Source organism: Heloderma suspectum, chromosome 1 (genome assembly GCF_057233095.1).
Source record: "Heloderma suspectum isolate Gila_16-S chromosome 1, 16-S_ref, whole genome shotgun sequence".
Lineage (NCBI taxonomy): Eukaryota > Metazoa > Chordata > Lepidosauria > Squamata > Helodermatidae > Heloderma > Heloderma suspectum.
In genome coordinates this window covers 33,341,698-33,366,222 of record NC_139458.1, presented here as the reverse complement: position 1 = coordinate 33,366,222, position 24,525 = coordinate 33,341,698, and the positions used below count along the sequence as shown (strand labels likewise).

The following is a 24,525-nucleotide window of genomic DNA, read 5'->3' as shown; positions in this document are numbered from 1 at the left end:
TTGTCCCTCTAGCCCAGCCTCTTCTGATTGGCTGTCTCAAGCAGAGAGCTTTCACATCAGAGGTCACCCGATCTTTTTAACTGGGGTTGCCAGGGTGTAGTGGAAACACGGAAGACCATTGTATTTCAAGGAGTTAATGCTGCATCAGTTCTCTTGCCCATATCTAGAGTGCCGTTTGGGTCTGTTTGTGAATTTGCATGCATTTTCATTAGTCCCTAGAGAATCACATGTTGATGCTCTATTCAACAGGATGTAGATAAACCTCTGGTAGGACCTCAGAGTTACCTACTGGTTCATCAGAGTGGCTGACAATGCTGCACTGGCAGCCTGCCCATTATTAAGACTAGTGTTTTTCCCCTGCAGGATGGATGAAGGGTTGGACCATGTCCAGAATGGGAGGGATCAAGGGGGATAGTATATGATTCCTTAGGACCCTCCCAAGGCAGAACTTCGCTATAGGCCAATCCGGAACAGGTGCTGCAGGCCGGGCCGTTAAGGGGTTACATTTGCTGCTGATCTTATTTTGGTAAAAGCATGGGGTTCCCAGTAGCTGAAAGGACGTATGCTTTATGCTTTTAGGGCGCAATCCTATCTAGATAGGCGGCCGCCTCCGAACTCAGAGGTGACTGCCTATCCAAAGCACGACAGGAGAAGCATGGAGGGGATCGTTCCCTCTGTGCTTCTCCTGCCCTGCTTTTTTGGCTAGACAGCCGATTGCGGCTGTCTAGCCACGGGAGCATGATGTGGGGAAGGGGGTGCTGTACGGCACACTAGATGTGTCGTACAGGCAGCTACGATCTCCCTGCTCCAGAATGCCCCCAGCCACGCCCCTTTCTGCCCCCTTCACGCTCCTCTTGCAAGCACGGAGGACGGGGCTGTTCTGTGCTGCCTCCGAGGCAACATGGAAGTGCGGGGAGGTCAGTTCTCCAGAAACTGACCTCAGAGCACGGAAAACAGCATATCCTATGGCCGTCTAGCCACTGTCTAGTGGCCATAGGATTGCTCCCTTAATGTATTATCTTGTTTTATTAGCCTGTGTAAGCTAAATAAACATATTTCCTTCATCCATTGGTATGTTAATTGCCTCTGAATATCCCAAAAGAACCATTGTCTATTGAAAAACACAGGGGCAAAACACAGGGATTGAACCTGGGATATTCTGCATACAAAGCATTTGCCCTACAACTGAGCTATGCCCAGAAACAGGCTAGCTATTGTGTGAGGAATAGATACATTCAATAGGGATAGCACTGACATAATATTAGTAAAACAAAAACAGCCCACCTACCCCCCATCACCCTCTTTTTGTTGTTCTCTTTGCTGTCTGGAAGCACCCTTGGTGTAAAGGTTGAGTAAAGATTGATTTTAAAAATAAAGATTATAATCTTTCACCAGGCTAAGCATGTGTGCAGGACTGTAAAGTCTGGTTTTGTTGTTGTTTATTCGTTCAGTCGCTTCCGACTCTTCGTGACTTCATGGACCAGCCCGCGTCAGCTGTTGCCACCCCCAGCTCCCCCAAGCTCGAGTCCATCACCTCCAGAATATCATCCATCCATCTTGCCCTTGGTCGGCCCCTCTTCCTTTTGCCTTCCACTTTCCCTAGCATCAGCATCTTCTCCAGGGTATCCTGTCTTCTCTTTATGTGGCCAAAGTACTTCAGTTTTGCCTTTAATATCATTCCCTCAAGTGAGCGGTCTGGCTTTATTTGCTGGAGTATGGACTGGTTTGATCTTCTTGCAGTCCAAGGCACTCTCAGAATTTTCCTCCAGCACCATACAGTTCAAAAGCATCTATCTTCCTTTGCTCAGCCATCCTTATGGTCCAGCTCTCGCAGCCATAGGTTACTACGGGGAATACCATTGCTTTAACTATGCGGACCTTTGTTGTCAGTGTGATGTCTCTGCTCTTAGCTATTTTATCAAGATTTGTCATTGCTCTCCTCCCAAGAATGGGGAATGCAAAATGGTATATAAATGATGGTAACAAAAGAAGATAAAAATTCACTGCACTGTGTTATGTGGTGGAAGTGCACAAAGGAACTCATTTAGCCAAAAATACAGATGCATTTTTGAGCAAACGTACTGTATTTTCAGCGTGAAATTAGAACAAAGGGTCATAGACATGATGACATCAGTTATAAACATTGATTGCAATACATAATGATGTTGAAGAAGCAATGGAACTCCCTGCTTTCTCCGTCCTCCTGCTCTTATCCCTGAAGTTTACCCTGTAACACATAGCACTTAATAGATTGTGGTTGATTCAATTATGGTCTCACTGAGCCAGAGACACAAGAGATGCTTAGCTTTTCAAGCTTTCTGGTGATTTCCTCAAGGTATTTCTGCACTTGGTCATGGTACAGAAATAATAAATTGTACTCTCTGTGTACAATCATTCTTGGTTCCTGACAGAACGAGAGATAAAGCTTTAGGCACTGTTAAGTCAAAAACTACAGCACAGTTTTTTTCTACTCCTTTCAGCATTTCCAGTGACTTAGAGCTCAGTTCTGTGTATATCTCTCTACTCAGAAGTAAGCCCCATTGAGCTCAGTAGGGCTTACTCCCAAGTAAGTGGGTATAGGATTGCAGCCTTCATGTCAAAAGACCTGTAAACCCTCCTGCTGTTAGGAATTGTCTGAGTCTTGTTAACTCTGTGGCTCCCAGGCAAGGAACATACAGAGCAGACCAGCAGAAACTGGTGCCTCTGATGCCAGTGGGGTGGTGAATCCTCTCTGGGTAGTCAGAACCAGTCAGAACTCTAAAGCAGCTATCCAAGGTGCTGGACAGCACCTTGGATAGCTCCTTTAGAGTTCTGACTGAAACCCAGAGCAGATTTACCACCCCATGACATCAGAGCCACCAGCCTCCACTGACTCAGACCTTTGACTAGCAGCAGCTCTCCAGGGCTCAGCCTCAGACAGGAGTTTTGCCTGACCTGCCTGGAGAGGCCAGGGGTCAGGCCTGGGACCTTCCGCATACAAAGCAGGTACTCTGCCACTGAGAACTGAACTGCTCATCATTTTGTCTCATCAACATAGGGGGGAAATTATTCCCAGCCAGCAAAGCCGTGTTGAAGTATGCCAAAGAACAACTTTTTGACAAATGGGACCTGCTTTACAACTGCCAAGACCCTTATGTCAGTTCATCAGCAAATAGCAGCAGCAGCAGAGGGCATCAGCTTTAAAAACCAGGGGAAGGGGCAAACGTGGACTATCTGCTCCTTCTTAGCTGCTCTTCTCTTTTATCTCTTTTATATTCTTTTAAACTGTTGTATATTTTATATCTTAATATTTTAATATGTGCCTGGGAGGACTATTGGATAACTCAGGGGGTGGGGGAGGTGCCACCATAACTGTGGTCATGGGCAGGGGGAGGTATGGCGTTGGGGGATTAACAGGCCAGATGAGGAGAAGAGGGGCTAGACACCTTACAGCTGTCCCCTCTTCTGGTTCTTCCCCCAACCTGATGGTTCCTGGCAGCCTTACCAGTCTGCCCTCGGGTCTGGTGGTGCTGCTGCTGAATGCCAGGTCGGCCCAAAATAAGACCTCCCTCATCCATGATTTGATTGTGGATGAGGGGGCTGACCTGGCATGTATTACTGAGACCTGGGTGGGGGAACTGGGAGGGGTCACTCTCTCCCAGCTGTGCCCTCCTGGGTACTCGGTGCAGCACCAACACCGACTTGAGGGTCGGGGAGGGGGGGTTGCCGTGGTCTATAGGAATTCAATCTCCCTCTCCAGGCTTCCTGCTCATTCGAGTGCAGATCTTGAGTGTCTGTACCTTGTGTTGGGTACCCGGGACAGATTAGGGATTCTGTTGGTGTACCGCCCACCCCGCTGCCCATCAGACTCCCTTCCTGAGCTGACGGAGGTGGTCTCGGACTTGGTGTTGAGGACCCCCAGGATGATGGTCCTGGGGGATCTCAACTTCCATGCTGAGGCCGCTGTATCCGGGGCAGCTCAGGACTTCATGGCCGCCATGACAACCATGGGGCTGTCCCAACATGTCATTGGCCCAACGCATATAAAAGGACACACGCTTGATCTGGTTTTCTCGACTGGGCAGGAGGATGGTGATCTGAAAGTAGAGAAATTAACATCTGTCCCTTTGTCATGGTCAGATCACTTCCTGCTGAGGTTTAGACTTCTGGCGGCCTTTCCCCTCTGCAAGGGTGGGGGACCTATTATAATGGTCCGCCCCCGGAGATTAATGGAATCCGATGGATTCCAGAGGGCTCTGGGGGATTTTCCTGCTGGTATGGCTGGTGCTCCTGTTGAAGCCCAGGTCGCTCTGTGGAATGCAGAGATGACTCGGGCGGTTGACACGATCGCACCCAAGCGCCCTCTCCCTCTGAGCAGAGCCCGGCCAGCTCCTTGGTATACACCTGAGCTGAGGGCAATGAAGCAAGAGGGGAGACGGCTAGAACGCAGGTGGAGGAAAACTCGTGCTGAGTCTGACCAAACACAGGTAAGAGCCCACTATTGAGCCTACTCTGTGGCGGTGAGGGTGGCAAAGAGACAGTTCTTTTCCACCAGCATTGCATCTTCTCAGTGTCGTCCGGCGGAGCTTTTCCGAGTGGTTCGCGGCCTGTTACATTCTGGGCCAGGGAGAGAGACGGTGGAACCCTCGGTAGCACGCTGTGACGGGTTTGCGCAGCACTTTGAGGATAAAGTCGCTCAGATTCGTCATGAATTGGACACCACGATTAATGCAGTTCCATTGGTAGAGGCGTTCAGAGCACCGTCTGGTCCAGTTTTATTGGATGAGTTTCAGTTACTGAGGCCTGAGGATGCGGACAAGGTGCTTGGCCAAGTCCGATCGACCACTTGTGTGCTTGACCCTTGCCCTTCATGGCTTATTAAATCAAACAAGGAGGGGTTGTCCGGCTGGGTCCAGAAGGTTGTAAATTCCTCCTTGAGAGAGGGAGTGGTTCCTGCTGCTTTAAAAGAGGCAGTAATTAGACCACTCCTGAAAAAGCCTAACCTGGACCCAGAGGATGTTAACAATTATAGGCCAGTGGCCAACATCCCCTTCCTGGGCAAGGTGCTTGAGCGGGTGGTTGTAGGACAGCTCCAGGCACTCTTGAATGAAACGGAATATCTAGATCCATTTCAATCGGGCTTCAGGCCTGGTTTTGGAACGGAAACTGCCTTGGTCGCCCTGTGGGATGACCTCTGCCGGCAGAGGGACAGGGGGAGTGCGACCCTGTTGATTCTCCTGGACCTCTCGGCGGCTTTCGATACCATCGACCATGGTATCCTTCTGGATAGGTTGTCTGGGTTGGGAGTTGGAGGCACTGCACTACAGTGGTTCCGCTCCTACTTGGATGGCCGATTCCAGAAGGTGGTGCTGGGGGATTATTGCTCTGTGCCATGGCAATTGTGCCATGGGGTTCCACAGGGCTCTATTCTATCCCCCATGCTGTTTAACATCTACATGAAACCGCTGGGGGAGGTTATCCGGAGGTGTGGGCTGAGGTGCCATCAATATGCAGATGACACCCAGCTCTACCTCTCTTTCTCATCAAAACCAGGTGAGGCAGTGGCTGTTCTGAATCAGTGCCTGGGCACGGTAATGGACTGGATGAGGGCCAATAAACTGAAACTCAATCCAGACAAGACGGAGGTACTGTTAGTGGGTGGTTCGTCTGCCCGGCTAGGTGATAATCAACCTGTTCTGGAGGGGGTTGCACTCCCCCTAAAGGATCAGGTTCGTAGTTTGGGGGTGCTCTTGGATCCAGAACTGTCACTTGAGGCACAGGTGAACTCAGTGGCACGGAGCACTTTTTATCAGCTTAGGCTGGTATACCAACTACGCCCTTATCTGGACAGAGATAGCCTAGCTACAGTTATCCATGCTCTGATAACTTCTCGTCTGGATTACTGCAATGCGTTATACGTGGGGCTGCCTTTGAAAACGGTCCGGAAACTTCAGCTGGTCCAAAATAGGGCAGCAAGATTGTTAACAGGGACTGGCCTGCGAGCTCATATTACGCCAGTACTTTTCCAGCTGCACTGGCTGCCGGTCCATTTCCGGGCCCGATTCAAAGTGCTGGTGTTAACATTCAAAGCCCTTAACGGCTTGGGGCCAGGTTACCTGAAGGATCGCCTCCTCCCATATGTGCCTGCCCGGACCTTAAGATCATCATCAGCGGCCCTTCTCCATGAGCCCCTGCCAAAGGAAGTGAGGCGGGTGGCTACTAGGAGGAGGGCTTTTTCTGTTGTGGCACCCCGGCTCTGGAATGAGCTCCCTAGTGAGGTTCGCCTGGCGCCTACATTGTACTCCTTTCGGCGCCAGGTGAAGACCTTTTTATTTTCCCAGGCATTTTAGCTTTCTAAATTTTTATCTTTGCTGTTTTAAATCTGTATTTTAAACTCCTGTACTGCTGCTAGGTTTTATTGTGGTTGTATTGTTATATTGTGGTTTTAATGTTCTATATATTTTAAATTGTTTTATTGTGTGTTGTTTGGTTTTAGTTTTTGTGAACCGCCCAGAGAGCTTCGGCTATTGGGCGGTATAGAAATAAATAAATAAATAAATAAATAAATAAATAAAAATCAGCATTCTTCTAAAAGTTTTTATAGAGATTTATAATCCAAGCATTGAAACCAAATCTTCCAAATTGGGGTGGGGTGAGGGAGCCTCACCCATTGATCCTGTGTTGAAGAATGTCTGAAAACTTCTGGGATGGTACTGCAAATATTTTGTTCAAATATAAATGTGAATATAAATTTATTTGAACATAATTTAAATGCACATGAGCATTTAATGCTTACCTGCATTGAATGGTGAGTTTGGTTCTTTACGCTGGAGCAGTTGGGTATCCAGGTGAGGACTGCGGTGTATGGAGAGAGAGAGAGAGGGAGGGAGGGAGGGAGGGAGGGAGGGAGGGAGGGAGGGAGCACTTTACCCCCATGTAAAGTTGTGAAGTTTGTAAAGTTTGGGGTGGCTGGGAGATTTTCATACAGTCCCAATGAAAATCTCCCAGCCCCCCCCCCCAAAAAAAAACCTCTTAGCCCCAGTAGGTAAGATTTTGGGGTATTAAGCACTGTACAACTCTGCAACCGGGCGGGTGTGAGAGTGCAAACTGCTGAGCTTTGTATCACTTTCAGGGATGGGTGGTGGTGTGGGAGTGTTAGGCGCTGTGCTGCTTCCGGGGCTGTATGAGGGAACGTGAGTGTGAGCTGCTGCTGTGTGTAACTTCCAGGGGATGCGTGAGAATGAGCCATCGCGCACTGCTGCCGAGTGTCGAGGGGGATGGGAGCGTGAGCAACAGTGTATCACTGCCGGCAGTGGGAGGAACACGAGCTGTGCTACCAGTCGCTGCTGCCACCCACCTTCCCCTCGATTCCTCACTCTGAGAGATCCTTTTTCAGAGTGAGGCACTGGCGGGGAGGTGGCCCTGGAGACCTCCTGTGCAATCTCCAGAGTCACCTCCCTGCCAATGCCTCCCTCTGAAAAAGGACCCCTCAGAGCTAAGTATTTTGGCTGGGCGGGCTCCCTGGAGGACCCTGTTGGGCACTCTCTTGCTGTGGCCTTTGCTGCAACTGCGGAGCAGCCGGCACAGCTCTGCAGAGTTGTCACCTGCCTATGCCTTACTCAAAGTGAGGCATAGGGTAGGCAGTGGTGGTGGTAGGGATGGACGAAAGGGACTTACCTTGTCCCGCAGCTTGCTTCGCGGTGGGGGGGGAGGCGCTTCAGTTCTCCCCCTGAAGTTCAGGCGAGGGGGGGAGGAGCCCCGCCTCGCCCGGCCGAAATTCAGGCTGGGGGGGGAGGCGCCTCATCCCTCGCCGGCGAAATTCAGGCTGGGGAGGAGCGCCCCGTCTCCCTGGCCGCGAAAAAAAAAAGTACAATAAAAAAAACACACACACATTAAAAAAAAAAAAGCGCGTACGGATAATGGCGGCCCCCATAGGGAGCCGCCATTCCCGTTCCTTATTTGGTCGCTGTAGTCTACGTAAATGTTTACGTAGACTACGGCGAAAATAAGGGCAACGCTATTTGCGTTGCCCTTATTTTCGCCGTAGTCTACATAAACATTTACGTAGACTACAGCGACTAAATAAGGAACGCGAATGGCGGCTCCCTATGGGGGCCGCCATTAGCGTACGCGCTTTTTTTTTTTTTTTTAAGTCAGCCGTGATAGGCTACGTGACGATTGACGTAGCCTATCACGGCTGACTTTGCAGATCTAGCCGTGATAGGCTACGTGAATCGTCACGTAGCCTATCCGGGGGCGTTTTTTTTTTTTTAAACTTTCGCGTTCGCGGCCGGGTGAGGCGGGAAGCCTCCCCCCCCGAGCCTGAACTTCGTGGGGGGAGCAGCGAAGCGCCTCCCCCCCACCGCGAACGTCCTTCAACGACAGGTAAGGGACTTTCGTCCACCCCTAAGCCTATCACGGGTGACTTTGAAAAAAAAAAAAAAGCGCATATGCAAATGGCGGTGCCCCATGGGCGCCGCCATTTGCATTCCTTATTTGAACAGGGGTAGTCTACGTAAAGATTTACGTAGTCTACGGCGAAAATAAGGGCAACGCAAATATTTTCGCCGTAGTCTATGTAAATCTTTACATAGACTACCCCTGTCCAAATAAGGAACGCAAATGGCGGCGCCCATGGGGCACCGCCATTTGCATACACGCTTTTTTTTTTTCAAAGTCACCCGTGATAGGCTACGTGACGATTTATGTAGCCTATCACGGCTGACTTTGGAAATCTAGCCGTGATAGGCTACGTAAATTGTCATGTAGCCTATCACGGGTGTGTGTTGTTGTTTTTTTACTGTAGTTTTTTTTTTTTGTAATGGCGGCGGCGGCAGCCAGTCGGGAGACCGGCCCCTGCCCCCACCGAACCGCCGCCGAACCGCCGCCGGGACCCGCTGCTGAGAGGGACATTCGCCGAAGGTAAGTCCCATCCCGGGCGGGGGGGGCAGGGAGCCAACGGAGAATTTCCCCACCAATTTCGGGGGGCCGAATGCGTCGGCACTCGGCCTCCCGAAGATTCGTGGAGAAATTCTCCGCCTTCCCTGTGGTAATGGCAGCAACAGCCAGTGAGCCGCAATGGCTGCTTTCCTGTTGCAGCATTTGCTGTAGCTGAAGAGGGGCTAACGGGACTCTCTAAAGCACCTGCCACCTAGCCTATGCCTCACTTTGAGAGGCATAGGGTGGTGGCATTGGGAATCCTGGTGTCAGGCAGGCGGGATTTGCTGCACTTCCTGATCTGCTGCCTGAGGAGGGTGGGGGGTGGGGGTAGCCCTGGATGAGTAACTTAATACACATGAACAGGTGTGAATAATACTATTCCAATTTCCAGGCAATCAGGATGAACAGTTCTTCCTGAGACTTAACTACTTGTCAGCCCTATCTACATCATAGGGTTGTGGGGATAAAAGGAATGGATGATCATGTTCGCTCCCCTGAGTTTCTGGGAGAAAGGGTTGGATTAAAGTGTACCTACTAATAATGGGTTGAAATCAGAGGTTAGCAGAACGGCTTTTTCTGATTTAGTGCAAGATCCTTGCACAAGAAAGGAGAACTGAAAACTAGAGATGTGCTTCTATGTATGCAAGGTGTTATGCAATCTCTTGCACAAGATCTTGCACAAAAATCTCCATATGGTGCTAATGCAATGCATTGCACAACTGCAAGATGCCTGGTCTTGCACAGGTCTTGCACAGTTGCTTGCACAAGAGCTTTCATAACATCACACAATGATTTCTGCTGTCTCTTGACCACAATTCATGGAACAGCACCACTGCCCAAACTACTGGCACAACTCTAGATCCAGCCCAATGATTCTGTAGCCATGCTGAATGAGAATGCATCATAGAATCATAGGGTTGGAAAGGGCCTACAAGACCATCGAGTCCACCCCCCTGCTCAGTGCAGGAATCTCCCATCCAGGTACTAACCAGGGCTGACCCTGTTTAGCTTCCGAGCTCAGACAAGATCAGGCGCATCCAGCCCTTTACTCATGTAGTCTTTGTACACAGAGTTGGGGCAAGAAGGAGGGTTTAAGGGGGGGGGGAACACACACAACGCATCTCTGAAGGAAGTCTGCAGTACTTTTTCCATTTCATATATAGACGGCTGATGTAGTTCTACCTTTGATACTAAGCCGATCTGGCTCTGGTTAGTATCTAGAAGGAAGGCCCAGTGGGAACCTCATGTGCCCTTCCTGAGCAACTTATAGGGAGGGTGAGATATAAACAAGCATACAGATAAGTTGGATTTAGCTAGCTAATCATTTTTTTAAAAAAACACCTCATAACTATTCTCTGGGATTCTCTCTAGTGGACACACACCTCAGTATCATCACCAGGATATCAGTGACTTCAACTCAGCTCACAAACTAGCTAAGGCAAAGATGTAGATTTAAGTAGATTTGAACTCCTGGTTTATACCGTGGTCATATCAGTGTTCCTAAATAGAATTAAAATAATATTTTTTTCTCCTGGCCTATGTATGACAGTCTAGCCATTTCTTCTCTCAACACCATCTAATGTATTATTCTGAGCAACCTCCTTCCACATCTGTCTTGTCAAATATACAGTATACATTATTGGGCTGTATCCAGTGGTGTCCCTCCACTCAGGGATCTTTGATCCAGAGGAAGTTTCCATCAGCACAACAGGGAGAGAGGTGATTTTTTTTTTCTGATTCCCTGTCCCATCTCCAGGCCCCTTGGCCACCATAAAATCTGCTCCAAAGGGTAGGAAGAGCCTTCGGACCAGTATGGGAGAGGTGGTGCAGGGGAATGGGGGGAAATCGCTTCTCTTTCCATTTTGCTGACAGAAACCTCCACTGGATCAAAGAGAATTCCATCAGTGGAGGGACACCATTGGATGCAACCCATCGTGCATGAAGCTGAGGCAACCATTCTTTCCTCTGTTCTTATTCTATGGAAAAAGACAGGATAATCTTATTAGCTCTCCCGACCCCAAGACAATAGACAATAGTATTATTGAAATGAAGTCTGCTACCACTGTAGCCAATATTAGGAAGATCTGGCCCAAAAGTGAATGCTTCTCCTGAAACATTGGCACAAGTGTCTTAGTGCTTAGCATCTAAGATTCCTTGAGAAAAACTAGAAATTTATTAGGTGATCAGGATGTATAAAGGATGGGGAATACACACACTGTGTCAGGGCTTATATATGAGCAGGCAGGAAAGTGGCCCGGGACACAACTACATTTTCAAGACACAACGCCTTTATACTTGAAATGAGCAAAGATGTGTGTGCTGATAAGGAAAGAAAGATTTGTTGATGATACTGCTATCCATGGATCATATTGAAACTGGCATTGTTTCAGACTCCAGAGGGATAGCTATTTCATTTGGTTACAGCAAAACCAACAAAGAGTCTTGTTGTACCTTCAAGACTAACAGATCTATTGTGGCACGAGCTTTCATGGATTAGATCAGATTCATGAATTGTCCTCAGCTGACAGATACACACACACATGGGTCAAAATGTCAATGAAATGTGAGGGCTACAGCCTGTGACATTTCTATGCAAAGCTCCAATGTATACAAGATGAATGCAGTAACCCTTCAGAGCAGCAATAACTGGTGATAGATAATACAGTCTTCCTAGCCTGGTTTCAGTTTAGGGTGGAACCACAGCTTATGATAACAATGGCAGCCCTCCACCCACATCCCAATGTCATAATGCTTATCAGAAATGCTCAGTGTGAGGCTGTCAGGACACAGATAGCAGAGTGCTCTCCCTGAGCCATCTGAGACCTTTGGGCCCCTTAGAGAGATAAGCAGCCCTGCTGCTGAGGCTTGCAAGGACACTGGACTGGACACTATGCAGTTTATTACTGGTGAGGAGAGCTGGAGCTGGGGGAAGAGGACTGTTTAATTGCTTTAACCACAGCTTTAACAACAGTCCATCCCCACCTCCCAGCAAGCCTCCCAGCTTGTTGGGCTGACATCATTTGCCGAGTGAGAACACCTTCTGGAGAACCACCAGGCTGAAGCACAGCACTACCTCTGAGCCATTTGAGACCTTCAGGCCCCTTAGAGACATCAGCAGCCCCATTGTGGGGCCCCAGTAGGGGCATCCTCAAAGTGGGTGACACCAAAGGGGGCATCCCCCTTTGGTTCACCCCTTCGGGAATGCCACAAGGGTGAGGGCGCTATTCTTTCTTTCTCCTTCTCTCTCTCTCTTCATTTGTTTGCTTGTTTGTTTAGTTTAATACCTGTTGTGTGGGGGGAGGTGTTCCCGGGTGAGAGTAGAGATGCCCTGCTGCTAGAGTTGTATTTGTGTTCTGCCCTTGGGGTTTATGAGTTATTGCTTGCCCTGGGTGAGAGACAGGGGTTAGGGACTATGTACGCTAGGGTTGCTGCCCAGGGTGGGAGCCTGTGGTGGCCAGAAATGGGATTCCCTCTGGGTGAGAGCCAGCAGGGAGAAGTGTTTGCAACACTCCCGGTGAGAGGTGGATTGAGCATGAACTAGTGGAGGTAGGTTTGAATGGCTAGGAGTTAACTGCTGTGGGTGTTATCTATGTTGTTTGGTGGGTTAGCAAGCCTGATGTCACATATGTGACCAGTGGCAGGTTATAACCACAACTGATAATTTGTGACTGTGCTGGTTTGGCTGGGCATGACTGGTTGGATGACTGGAGAGTGTGTGAGGTTCTGAGTGCTTCAGTGTATGGCTTCAGTTGTGAGTGGGTGTTGAGAATGTGTGAAATTTTGATGTGGCAAGGATGTGCTTGGAAAACTGATTCAGGGACCCATGGAGGTGGTACCTCCACTCAGTGATTTGGGGCAGAAGGAGATATGGCAGGAGGAGAAGGTCGGGCATGTAGAAAGGGATACAGATGTTTCCCCTTCTACCCCTCCCCTAACTCTCATGTCCCTGTTTGTCATCCACGGAGCCCTCCTGTCTTGCAGTGCTGCTATTTATTGCCAGATTGGTCCGCAATAAGAGCACACTTATTCATGATCAAATCGTGGATGAGAGAGCCAATCTGGCATGTATTACTGAGAAGGGTGGGTGAGCTTGGTGGGGTTGATCTGACCCAGCTCTGTCTGCCTGGGTACTTGGTGCGGCACCAACATATGTTGGAGGGCCAGTGAGGGGAGCCAAAGTTCCATCTCTCACCAGGAAACCAATCCACCTTGGAGCAGGCCTTGAAGGGTTGCACTTGGTGTTGGGCCATAACAGACAGGTTGGGGATGCTGATGGTGCACTGTCCACCTTGCTGCCCAGTGGCCTCTCTGGCTGAGCTGGCAGAGGTGGTTTCAAGCATAGTGCTGGAGGAACCTAGGACAGTGGTTCTGCGGGACTTCAATCTCCACGTTGAGGCTGTCTCTGGAACTCTAGCTCAGGTTTCGTGGCCTCCATGACAAATATGGGGCTATTCAGTTTGCCATCGGCCAAACACCCTTGATTTGGTCTTTGCTCCGAGCTGTGAGATGAGTAGACTGAAAATTGTGGGGAGGGGTCCAAGTAACCCCATTGTCATGGTCAGACCATTTCATGATGATATTCGTACTCATGGCGTTACTTCCGTCTTGCAGGGATGGGGGATCCATTTGAATGGTCCACCCCAGGAGATTGATGGAATCCAATGGGTTTCAGAATGCTCTTGGACATTTTCCAGTGGAGATTGCTGGTGATCCAGCTGAGGCCCTAGTCTCACTGCGGAATAATGAGATGAGGAAGGCTTTTGATTTGATTGCACCTGAATGCTTTCTCTGGTGCTGTGGAGCCCACTCTGCTCCTTGGTATAATGGGAAGCTGCAGATAATGGAACAGGCTAGATGTTGGCTGGAGTTGAAATGGCATATGACTCGAAGTGAAGACAGCCAATCATGTTCTAGAGCACACAATTGTGCCTATTGTGTAGTGGTGTGGGCAGCAAAGTACACCTACTTTGCTGCCACCATTGCATCCTCAAGTAGCCATCCAGGGGAACTCTTTCAGATGGTCTAGGGGTTGTTAACACTCTCTCCAGTGAATGGAGCCCTGGACCCTTCAAGGACACACTAGGGATGGCGGAGAATTTCTCCCCGAAACTTCGGGGGGCCAAGCGCCAACGTGTTCGGCCCCCCGAAGAAGTTTCGGGGAGAAATTCTCCGCACCCCCCCGCCCCCCGCACCCCCCCCGGGACGGGACTTACCTTTCCCGAATGTCCCTCCCGGTGGCGGGTCCCGGCGGCGGTTCGTCGGGTCTTCGTCAGGGGCGGGGGCGGCAGCCGCCATTCCAATAAAAGTAAAAAAAAAACAAAAACGCCCCCGTGATAGGCTACGTGACGATTAACGTAGCCTATCATGGCTAGATTTGCAAAGTCAGCCGTGATAGGCTACGTAAATCGTCACGTAGCCTATCACGGGTGACTTAAAAAAAAAAAGCGCGTACGGCTAATGGCGGCCCCCCTAGGGAGCCGCCATTCCCGTTCCTTATTTGGTCGCTGTAGTCTACGTAAAGATTATGTAGACTACGGCGAAAATAAGGGCAACGCTATTTGCGTTGCCCTTATTTTCGCCGTAGTCTACCTAATTTACGTAGACTACAGCGACCAAATAAGGAACGCGAATGGCGGCTCCCTATGGGGGCCGCCATTTGCGTACGCGCTTTTTTTTTTTAAGTCACCCGTGATAGGCTACGTGACGATTTACGTAGCCTATCACGGCTGACTTTGCAGATCTAGCCGTGATAGGCTACGTTAATCGTCACGTAGCCTATCAGGGGGGCGTTTTGTTTTGTTTTTTAACTTTTTATTTCGCGGCCGGGCGAGGCGAGGCGCCTCCTCCCCGGCCTGAATTTCGGCCGGGCGAGGCGGGAAGCCCCCCCCCAGCCTGAACTTCGGGAGGAGAGCAGTGAAGCGCCTCCCCCCCACCGCGAAAAGCTGCGAGACCAGGTAAGTGGCTTTCGTGCACTCCTAGGACATACCTTGTTTGCATCACACTTTGAGGACAACATCACTTGGCTCTGCAGCAAACAATGCTGTTGTTACTGCAACTCCTGTCAAGGTGTTTGATGCCACCATCTGGCCAATTTTGTGGGATCAATTTCAGTTGCTGCAGCCTGATGCTGTGGACAAGGTGCTTGCAGCAATGTGGCTGACCATGTGCCCTCTTGATCCCTGCCCCACCTGGTTAATAAAAGCTAGTCAACTGGGCGGGTCCAGGGAGTAGTAAATGCATCTTTGCATGAAGTGCTGGTTCCTGCTGTCCTTAAGGAGTCAGTAGTGCAACCACTCCTGAAGAAACCTATTCTGGACCCAGCGGTATTTGCCTGCCCAGTCATGAATACCCCCTCTTAGGGAAGGTAGTTGAGTGGGTCATGGCGGAGCAACTGCAGGCACTCATGGAGGATACTGATTATCTAGACCCATTCCAATCTGGGTTTTGACCTGGTTATGGGACCAAATCAGCCTAGGATGCCAGGAAGCAATATTAACTGGGTTATTGCACAGTTGTAAGTCACTGGGAGGTGAGAACTATGCCCCAGGTAAGAAAAGTTTGGGAAAACCGTGAATGAAAATCATCATAGGCCAAACAGACAATCAAATCCCTTCTCTGCCCATGCTAGAAGTGTGCCATTTAGGCAGAACCCCAGTGTGGTGGCCAATTGATTCCACTGCTTAAAGAGTTTTATGTGATTTTAAATGGCAGGGTAAGCTTGAATAATATATGAAATGATTCAATAATTAATAACAGTCATCAGAAACTCTCAGCTGAGATACAGCATCATAGACAGGGCCTAGCGTGATGGTTTTTAATCCTTTCATTTCGCTGTTTTTGCGTGTCCTTTTAAGAAAGTGGAAAAGGAGGTATAAAACGGCATTGTGCGTACTTAGAAATCAAAACATGGGAACTTGAGGTCATTGAGAGAAACCTATTTGGAACAGTTAAAGACAAAGAAAAGGCAGTGTACCTTCACACACACACACATACACAATAGCTTATGGAATTCATTGCCTCTTGCACAGAAAAAATAGAGAAATTATTTTTAAAGGGTTAGTAAAATCTACAGAGGATAGGACAATCACTGGGTTCTAGGGACAAAGCAGATGTTACTTTAAATCTGTATTAAGCAGTTACACACACCCCAGGGGCCCAATTTGAATCTTAAAGGCCCCTCTGTCCTCCCATTAGGGTCCCATTCTGGAGCAGGGCCCCTGTTTCTACTCCAGAATAAAGATGGGGAAAAAATGAAGCTGCTAGATACAGATTTGCAGTTCTGTCTGTTTTGGCACTAGTCATAGCGGTTAAGAATGTTCTGTGCACTCAAGGGTGCACAGAAAGGCTGGGTTACAGCAACCCCTGTGGCAAGGCCATCTGCCCAGTGAAACTGTGCATCTTATAGCCATGCTCATTTTAATTATTGTCCAGTGTTTTGTGATTCTAGTTGTGATGAGCCCAAGGAACAGAGAGATTTGACTTGGCTTCCTGCCCATGCTGAAATCAAGCACAGCTGAGGCACATAAGGATGGTGCTGGGAAAGAAGAGAACTCCAAAGAGCGGGAACCCCAGAGGACCTGGAAGGAGAGAGAGAGAGAGAGAAGAAAGAGGAGTGATCCTCAGCTCACTCCTCAACCCTCCCCTGGGGCTCCTGGGTCCAAGAATTGAGACCTGGAGTGGTCCCAAGCCCTGTCCTCTGGTGTAAGAGGGGACTGCGAACATTCTGAGGAGTTGAACTCTTGACGGGGATTTTCACACTAGCAATATAACTAGATATAGTTTGCGATATAACTAGGCCTGGAGCAAAGACCCCGTAAGCGTGACAGAGGCTACTAGGAGCTGGACTCAAGGCCTCAGTGATGTGATTTTTTTTTTTTAATTTTATGCAGGACTGACATCAAGAGTCAGCATGGTCACACACCTGCCGAGAGCGCACACCCCAGCAGTGAGTCTACAGACAAGAGCCCCCCCGGAGCTGGTCCTCCTCTTCACCATCGCAACCCGCTTGTTCACCCTCCTCTTTCTTTGGCCCAACTGTGGGGGTGTGAAGGAGAAGCAGTAGAGGCCGGTGCATATTTGCTCATTGGCTCTGTGCCTGGCAAGCAAGCAGGTGGTAACAACAATGAGAAAGGGGAGGAGCAGCAGCTGGCAACAACGCTAGTAAGAAGGCCGACTCACGGAGGGAAGGCCCCCCACTGGGGGTGTCTTGCGCAAGGGCCAAAAATCTGGAGCCCACCCTGACTATGTATCCACAGAGTCAGTTTTTGTTCAAGTCTTGGAAATATCCTCTCATTATGTTTTTACCTTCAAACGATGGCCACTTAGGGCATCTCTACACCAGCATAAAATCTTGTATTTAAAACGGGGCTTTCTGCTTCCGTCTTAAATGCAGGATCACAACGGACGCCCTTTACACACGCTTCCTATCCCCTCTCCCCTTCCCCGCTCCTTCTCCCCTTATCTGAGTCTTCCATTGTCTTTCATCGATCTTGCTCCGCTTCTTGCCGCTTTTACTCTTTTCACGGAGGAAGCTGAAGCAGGACACAATGGGGTAATTTGATAGCTCATTATCTGCAATCTATTTAAAAACGGCACAAAGGGCATTTAGTGCAGGAGACTCCTTGAATCATCGCGGCATCATGTAAAGATCCTGCAAAGTTCCTTGAAAAAGCAATCTCAACTGCAGGGTAAAAGCTCAGTGTGAAGGAGCCCCAAGAGTCAGATCACTGCTGATTTGCAGTGGCAGGATACATGAGCTTGAACTTGGGAGTATTTCGTGGCAAACAGAAGGCTTGCTGCAGGGTCCAAGATGAAGGTTTGGTACATGTATATGTTGCATTGATCCTTGGTTCAGAGTTAAGAGCCTGATGTCATCCCAGTTTGAATGTAATGATGTACAATGGTTTATTGTTATGTGCATAAGCCTCGGGCTCATGCACTCCTCCTCCCTCCTCCTTCTCCAGTGCAGCTGCAAGGAGATAGGGAGATTTTGTTTCCAATTTCAATTAACCACAGTGTAACGTTGCAACCAAACCCTAAGTTATGGTTAATCTTAACTATGGTGAGTTGAAACAAGCCAGCTGCCTAAACCAAGGTTTAAAGTTGGCTTGTTTCAACTAACCCTAGTTAATATTAACTGTAGCCTGTGCAGGTTCAGGAGGTATAACTATTATCTGCAGTTCATCTAAAATGGAAGTGACAGTTTCTGAACTCCTCCTCCCATCACACCAGAGAAGAGGGGATGAGAGAGCACATGAGCCCAAGGCTCACTGCGCCTCATTCCTGTAACAGTTATGTCCAAACAGGGCCACTGGCCCATTACAAGTTTACGAGGGCCATCCTTTATTGCTCTGCGTCTGACTCTCTGTGACTCCAAGCCAAATAACGTGAAATTAAACAATGAAGCAAATATAGAGGATAAGTCCTAAACAAGCCTATTCCTCGGCCTAGGCGCCTTCTGTTAACTATTGTGGGAAAGCACCAGTGTCCCAACCTTAAATCTACAAAGGTGTATGTGTGTGCGTGCACAACAAAGGAAATAATTCATATGTACACAGGATGCTTGAAATGAAATGGCAAAGGTATTTTGACATTTTTCATTCTAAGCATTAATGTGAGAACAGGAGCAACTTGCCTGAGAAAATACAATGGATTTTTCCATTTGAAAAAAACAATACGCATCAGAGGCTAAAAATAATGTTTGCATGTTCTGTCAAATATTTAAATAACTTTGTATTTCTTTCCAGAGGGAGGCAAATCTGAGACAGTGAGGTTTGCATGAGAAAAAAGTCAAGATAATAGTATGAGAGCTTCTGTCGTTCTGTAGAGCTGGAACGCTAAATGTTGTGGGTGACAATTAGGAACATAGGATGCTGCCTCATACTGGCCCTGTTCACACATAATGCTAAGCCATGATGGTTAGGGAATTTACGCTAATCATGGTGGCTTAGCATGTTGTGTGGGGGAGAAAAAACTGCTAACCATGGTTCTGAAACCACCCCGGCTAACCACCCCCCTGCAGCAGGATTAAGGATGGCTTACCATTATGTGTGGTGAGCCCTCTGGTGGTTAAAATGGGCCCCTGGTGATTTCTAGGCTGCAACCATAGAGACAGTGGCCTAGAGCGTCCCACACTTCTGCTGATGCTCTAGCCAGCTTAGACTTTCCCTGTGGATGCCATTGTATCGCAACGGATAGAGTGGCCAGTGTGCATGTTTTCACAGGGCAAAGGCTGCTGGGATCACCAGTGCTGGCAGCAGGAAGATGGTTACAGTAACTATGGAGGGGGGTGGTTACAAGAACCACACGGCAACAGGCGTGCGTGGCATGGTTTAACTACCTCCGCCCCACGTGGTTACCGTAACCACCCTCTCCCTGTGCACATCTCAGCATGGCCACTGACTCAGACCGTTGGTCCATCCAGTTCAGTATAGTCAACTCTTTTAGCCCAGGGGCTGAATTCAATTTCAGAGAAGCTCTTCAGGGGCACGTTCTAGTGCTGCCCAGGGCCAAAGGCAAAGTGGGTGGGAAACACAATTCCAAAAATACCAGTGTATTTTTGGTGAAAGCTCTCACTGCCAGTAACTAAGCCTTAGGAGGGACATTTCAACCTTTGCGAATGGGAAAGCACCGAACAACTGGTAGTCAGGGGAAGGGGTTGGGTCAGGGAAGGGAAGGGAAGGGAAGGGGCCTTCTGAAGAACCTCAGTGAGCTGGATTTGGCCCAGGGGCTTAAGGTTCTACACCCTTGTTCTGCACTGACTAACACCAACTCTTCAATGTTCCAGGGTGCTTCCAGGAGAGGCATTTGTCACGCCATTACCCTGGCTCATTCACGCAATTTTATGGGAGATCCAGATGATTATGTCATAGCCCTTCTATGTTTTCCCACCACTTCTTCCATCTTTTTTCTTAACATAGAAGATCCGTTACGGAGAGATGGAACTATTGCACAATGCCTTCTTGACAGTTAGCGCTAGGAGCCCTCTGTCTGGAAGCATCCTCTGATGATAGCCTTTCCCAAACCTATCTGGAGATGCCAGAGATGGAGCCTGGGGCTTTTTGCATGCAAGCTGTGCACTCTACCACTTGAGCTACATCCAAGGCTGGCCCACCCATGAAGCAGAATGAGGTGCCCGCATGAGGTGGCAGAGCTGGAAGAGCGGTGAACTGTGCTGTTCCACAGCCCAGCCCAGCCCAGCCACAGCCTGGAGATCCCACCGCCATCTCCAGCGGGTGTTCTAGAGAGCCCTGACAGCCGCTTTCCTGCTGTGGCATTTGCAGCAGTGAGAAAGCAGCCGGAGGGGCAATTTGGAGCAGCCGTCAGCCCTCTGTTGCTGTGGGGCTCTTGATCTATTGTGAGATCTCAGCCATACCCCATACCATCTCAGCCATATCCCACGACATCTCGTGAGATCTCAGCCATGTGCTGAGATCTCACAAGAGCCCCGCAACATTTGCAAGATCGTGCGAGAGTCCCTCGCATGGCAGCAATGGTAAAGAGGGGATGGGTGCACAATGCAGCAGTGCCAACAGCAGGGAGGGAGGCAGGGAGGGTAGCATGGCAGCAGTGAAAGTTTTGCTTCAGGGGGCGAGACCTCACGCCAAAAAAACAAAACAAGAAAAAGCTTCAGGTTTGATGTTAGGTTAAAACTTTATAACTTAAGAAAATCCTTAAAATGCAAACATAAGAAGCAGGGCTTGAAACATTAATATATATTTTAAAAGTGATTTGTAGACACCATTCAGCCCAGGTAATGATTCTCTAAAACTCATCTTTGATCTCCATGCAGTACTTGTTCTTCCATGATCATATCGCTTAGCCAGATCTCACGAATTCTGGACTGGGCTGGACTATGAAGTGCCGGATGTTTTTTCATTTAGGGCACAATCCTATGCATGTTCAGACAGAAAAAAGTCCTACAATTCCCAGCATTCCCCAGCCGGCCAAGCTGAGAATTACAGGATGTTTTCCTGTCTAAACATGCATAGGATTGCACCCTTAGTCAGAAGTAGGTTATAATGGATAACAGGCATTGTAATTTTTCATCTAAATATTTTACAGGAATGGGTTTCAGTTCCAAACCACTTCCTGCAAGAGGAACACAGTTAGGAAATGCTACACCTCTATTCTCTTTGGAGTTTTTGTTGTTGTTATTAATCTAGCAAGCTCCCATTAATCAACTTGAGGTTTTTTGTGGGGCTGAGGGTTGTTTATCTTTGACAGACTGTGAAGTAGGTAAAGGCAGCAAGATATTTGAAAATGTTTTGACATATATAACTTGCTAATATCACATTACCTTGCTAATAGGGCCACATCGCTCTATTACTGAAATTTCTGCCTCTTCAAGAAGAGGAGGGTGTGCATGGAAGCTACACTATTGTTTGGTGAATTGCTTCTCATGCAAACATTTTATTATTTATTTATTACATTTGTACCCCGCCTTTTTTCCTCAAGGAACCCACGGCGGCATACATAATCCCTGTGAGGTAGTTTGGGCTGAGAGTCTGTGACTGGCCCAAAGTCACCCAGTGAGCTTCCATGGCCGAGTGGGGACTAGAACCCGGATCTCCCGGCTCCCAGTCCAACACTTTAACCACTACACCACACTGGCTCTCTGCTTATCATTTATGTAATCCTAATTTGTCTTGAGCTTTACAACCTTAATTTTGTTCACCTTCACAAAAACCCTCTGTGTAAGGCTACTCCAATCTCCTAGTTACAAAGAGGGCACTAAGGATAATGCCCCTGGCTTGTTAACAATGCACAGTTTAAATGAAGCAGAGTTTCCCACATTTGGACGTAACCCGGAACTGTAGTTTAAAAGAGGAAGCAGATGCTTCTGTTCTCCTCCTCATAGTTGTACCAAAGGAGGAGAGGGGAAGGGAGAGGCCGTAATCCAGATGCAGAACCTCAGCCCTGGGGCCAAATCAAGCTCTCCTGGGGACTCCAGAAAGCCTCACCCCCTTCCCTTGGCTCCACCCCCTTCCCTCCACTCAACAACAGTTTGGTGGTTTCCTGGCATTTGTGCAGTTTTCCCCCATTCTAAAAGGTTGAAATGCTTCTCCTAAGCCTTAGTTACTGGCAGGAACAGCTTTAAGCTAAAATATGATAGTTCAGAGGTTTTTTGCCCTACCCACCACTGGAATGCAGTCCCTGAAAGCTTCTTTGCAATAGCGTTTGGACCTCAAGCTGAAAGAAGTTCTGCTCTATAATGTTTGGCCAGTTCACAAATGGAGCAAGCCTCACATGATCTCCTCATTGTTGGCAGGACAGTGAGAACCTGACAAGGGATGAGCTGTGTGGAATCCTAGCTGAAGGAGCATGCTTTGCCCTGGATAAATCACACTGGAGACTCTGTGTCAAAGGAATAAGGAAGCTTGCATTTATTGCATCCCCAACTCAAGATGGAGGGAGACCCAAAGAGATTCTCCCCTCTGTGAAGCAAGAGCATGGAGAAGAAGGAAGTAGGAAGTAAGGTCAGCAACCCTAAGAATATCAGTCTAGTAGTAGAAGGAAGATCAGCACAGCACAGATCACAGGACGGTCTAGGAAGCTTAGAGGGCCTCTCGCTAAAAAAAAATAAAAACGTATTCCCTTTCCATGCAGACACATCAGCCTTTCTCTTTTCCTTTTGAAGCGGGCTGAGTTGTACCCACATGTCTAACACTCATCAGGGTACTGAGACACAGGGAGGAAAAAGAGAGGATCCCCTTAAACCCCAGGTGCATCCATCACCAGTGTAAACAAACCAGTGACTTGATACACCAGCCTAAAATCCAGCATTTAAAATGGGGCTTTCTGCTTCCATTTCAAATGCAGGCTCCCAACAGACTCCCGTTACGTACGCTTCCTTTCCCCCTCTCCCCTTTTCCCTCCTTCTCCCCCTTATCTGAGTCTTCCATAAGTTTCATTGATATCACTCCTCTTCTTGCAGCTTTTCCGTTTTCATGGAGGGAACTCAAGTGGAACACAAGCAGGGTAATTTGATAGCTCATTGTCTCAAATTTAAAAATGGAATAAAGGTCATTTAGTGCAGGAGAAGCCCTGGAAGTTAACAGCATCATCTAAAGAGCCCGCAAACTTCTGCAAGTGGGCAATCACAATCGCAGGATAAAAGCTCCGAGTGAACAAGCCCTTGCTCAAGGTTACTTATTTGCCCAGATCCAGCCAAAGTTATACATATGCTTATGAGAACCATTTTTTGTGAACCGCCCAGAGAGCTTCGGCTATTGGGCAGTATAGAAATGAAATAAATAAATAAATAAAACCATATGTTTATTAGAAATACTGGTAACATGAAAGGATACAGTTCCTGAAGGTACTGGTCACCTGTTTGGTGAGGTGGTGTCATGGAAATGCGGAAGACTGTTGTAACTTCGAGGGAACTAGTGGTGAACACAGTTGCTTCTTTTGTGCCTATATCTCCTTTGGGGCCTGGGTTCTTTAAGTGATCAGCTATGCTTATTTTCTTATTATTTCTTGGAGTTTGTTACCTGTTTGAGATGGTTTAGCTTGGGAGTCTAGTATTTACCTTTAGATAGTCTTGGAGAGATCTCAAGGTTAACCACCTGTTATGGGAGTATCTATGCTGGCTGCTTGCCACCTGCTAGAGCTAATCCTCTCACTTGGCAAGAATGTATAAACATTTTCAAAGTTATTGTAATATAACCTAAATACAGGTGTCATTAATGTCAGCATAATGGTTTGGAAGTCCCTGGAATACTCTCAATACAGAAACTCAGTGTAGACTGATACCAGGGAAAGGTGCTGTGTACCAGGCCATTCCTGGGGTCCATCCTTTGCTGTTCTGAGGGTGTTCCCGGCAATTGAAGGGATGTAAGCACTGCAATCTTGCTTTGTAGTTTAGTGTTTTGCAGTTTGTTTGAGATTAATAAAATCTTCAGCCTTCACCAATTGGTGTGTTCATTGTCTCTGAATCCTGAAAGAACCGTTGTCTCTTGGCAACACAGGGGACGTAGGGCGAAGCAACACAGAGTAATTTTAGATTTATTGATTTATTTATTATTTAAAACATTTCTATCCTGCCCTATATCATTAAGATCTCATGACAGCGTACAGATAAAATCAATTTAAACAGCATAAAACAATAAATAATTTAAACAGTTAAAAACATATTAAGCCATGAACAAGCTAATACCAATTAAAATCTAAAACAATAAAGCAGTTAAAACAGTGTGCTACTTTAGGGAATGCATTTAGCCCTCAAAGACTTTGGTAAAAAGCCATGTTTTTACTTGGATCTGAAACAAGACCAATGTCTGCGCCAATCAGGCCTCCCAGGGGAGGGCATTCCCCAACTGGGGTACCACAGCAGAGAAGGCCCTCTCCCATGTCCCACCATAGTGTATGACTTGTACTGGTGGGACACAGAGGAGAGCCCTCCTTATTTAAGATCCTTTCCCCCTAGCCTTTTGTCATCATAGCAGGTGAGCTGCATCATCCCTGACAGCATAGATCACATATTGGAGGTGAGCTCTCCACTTGGAATCCTGAATTGAGCGGGGGGTTGGACTTGATGGTCTTATAGGCCCCTTCCAACCCTACTGTTCTATGGTTCTATGACCGCAGTACAAGCCTATAGCC

General features: G+C 48.1%; 1 protein-coding gene across 2 annotated transcripts in view; it reads left to right on the top strand.

The window, feature by feature from the left end:
- Nucleotides 1-23,831, top strand: part of LOC146357091 (uncharacterized) — a 34,546-nt gene extending 10,715 nt beyond the window's left edge. Inside the window, exon 2 of one of the 2 annotated variants that reach the window (XR_014788539.1) lies at nucleotides 16,809-23,831. Coding sequence is in view for 1 of the 2 variants with exons in the window: in XM_084840167.1 (XP_084696293.1) it covers nucleotides 3,297-4,484 (1,188 nt within the window). In the remaining variant the exon portion in view is untranslated. Of the gene's footprint in view, nucleotides 1-3,037; nucleotides 5,292-16,808 lie in introns of those variants that run through there. The other variant, XM_084840167.1, reaches the window with a different exon arrangement.
- Nucleotides 23,832-24,525: the final 694 nt, after the last annotated feature.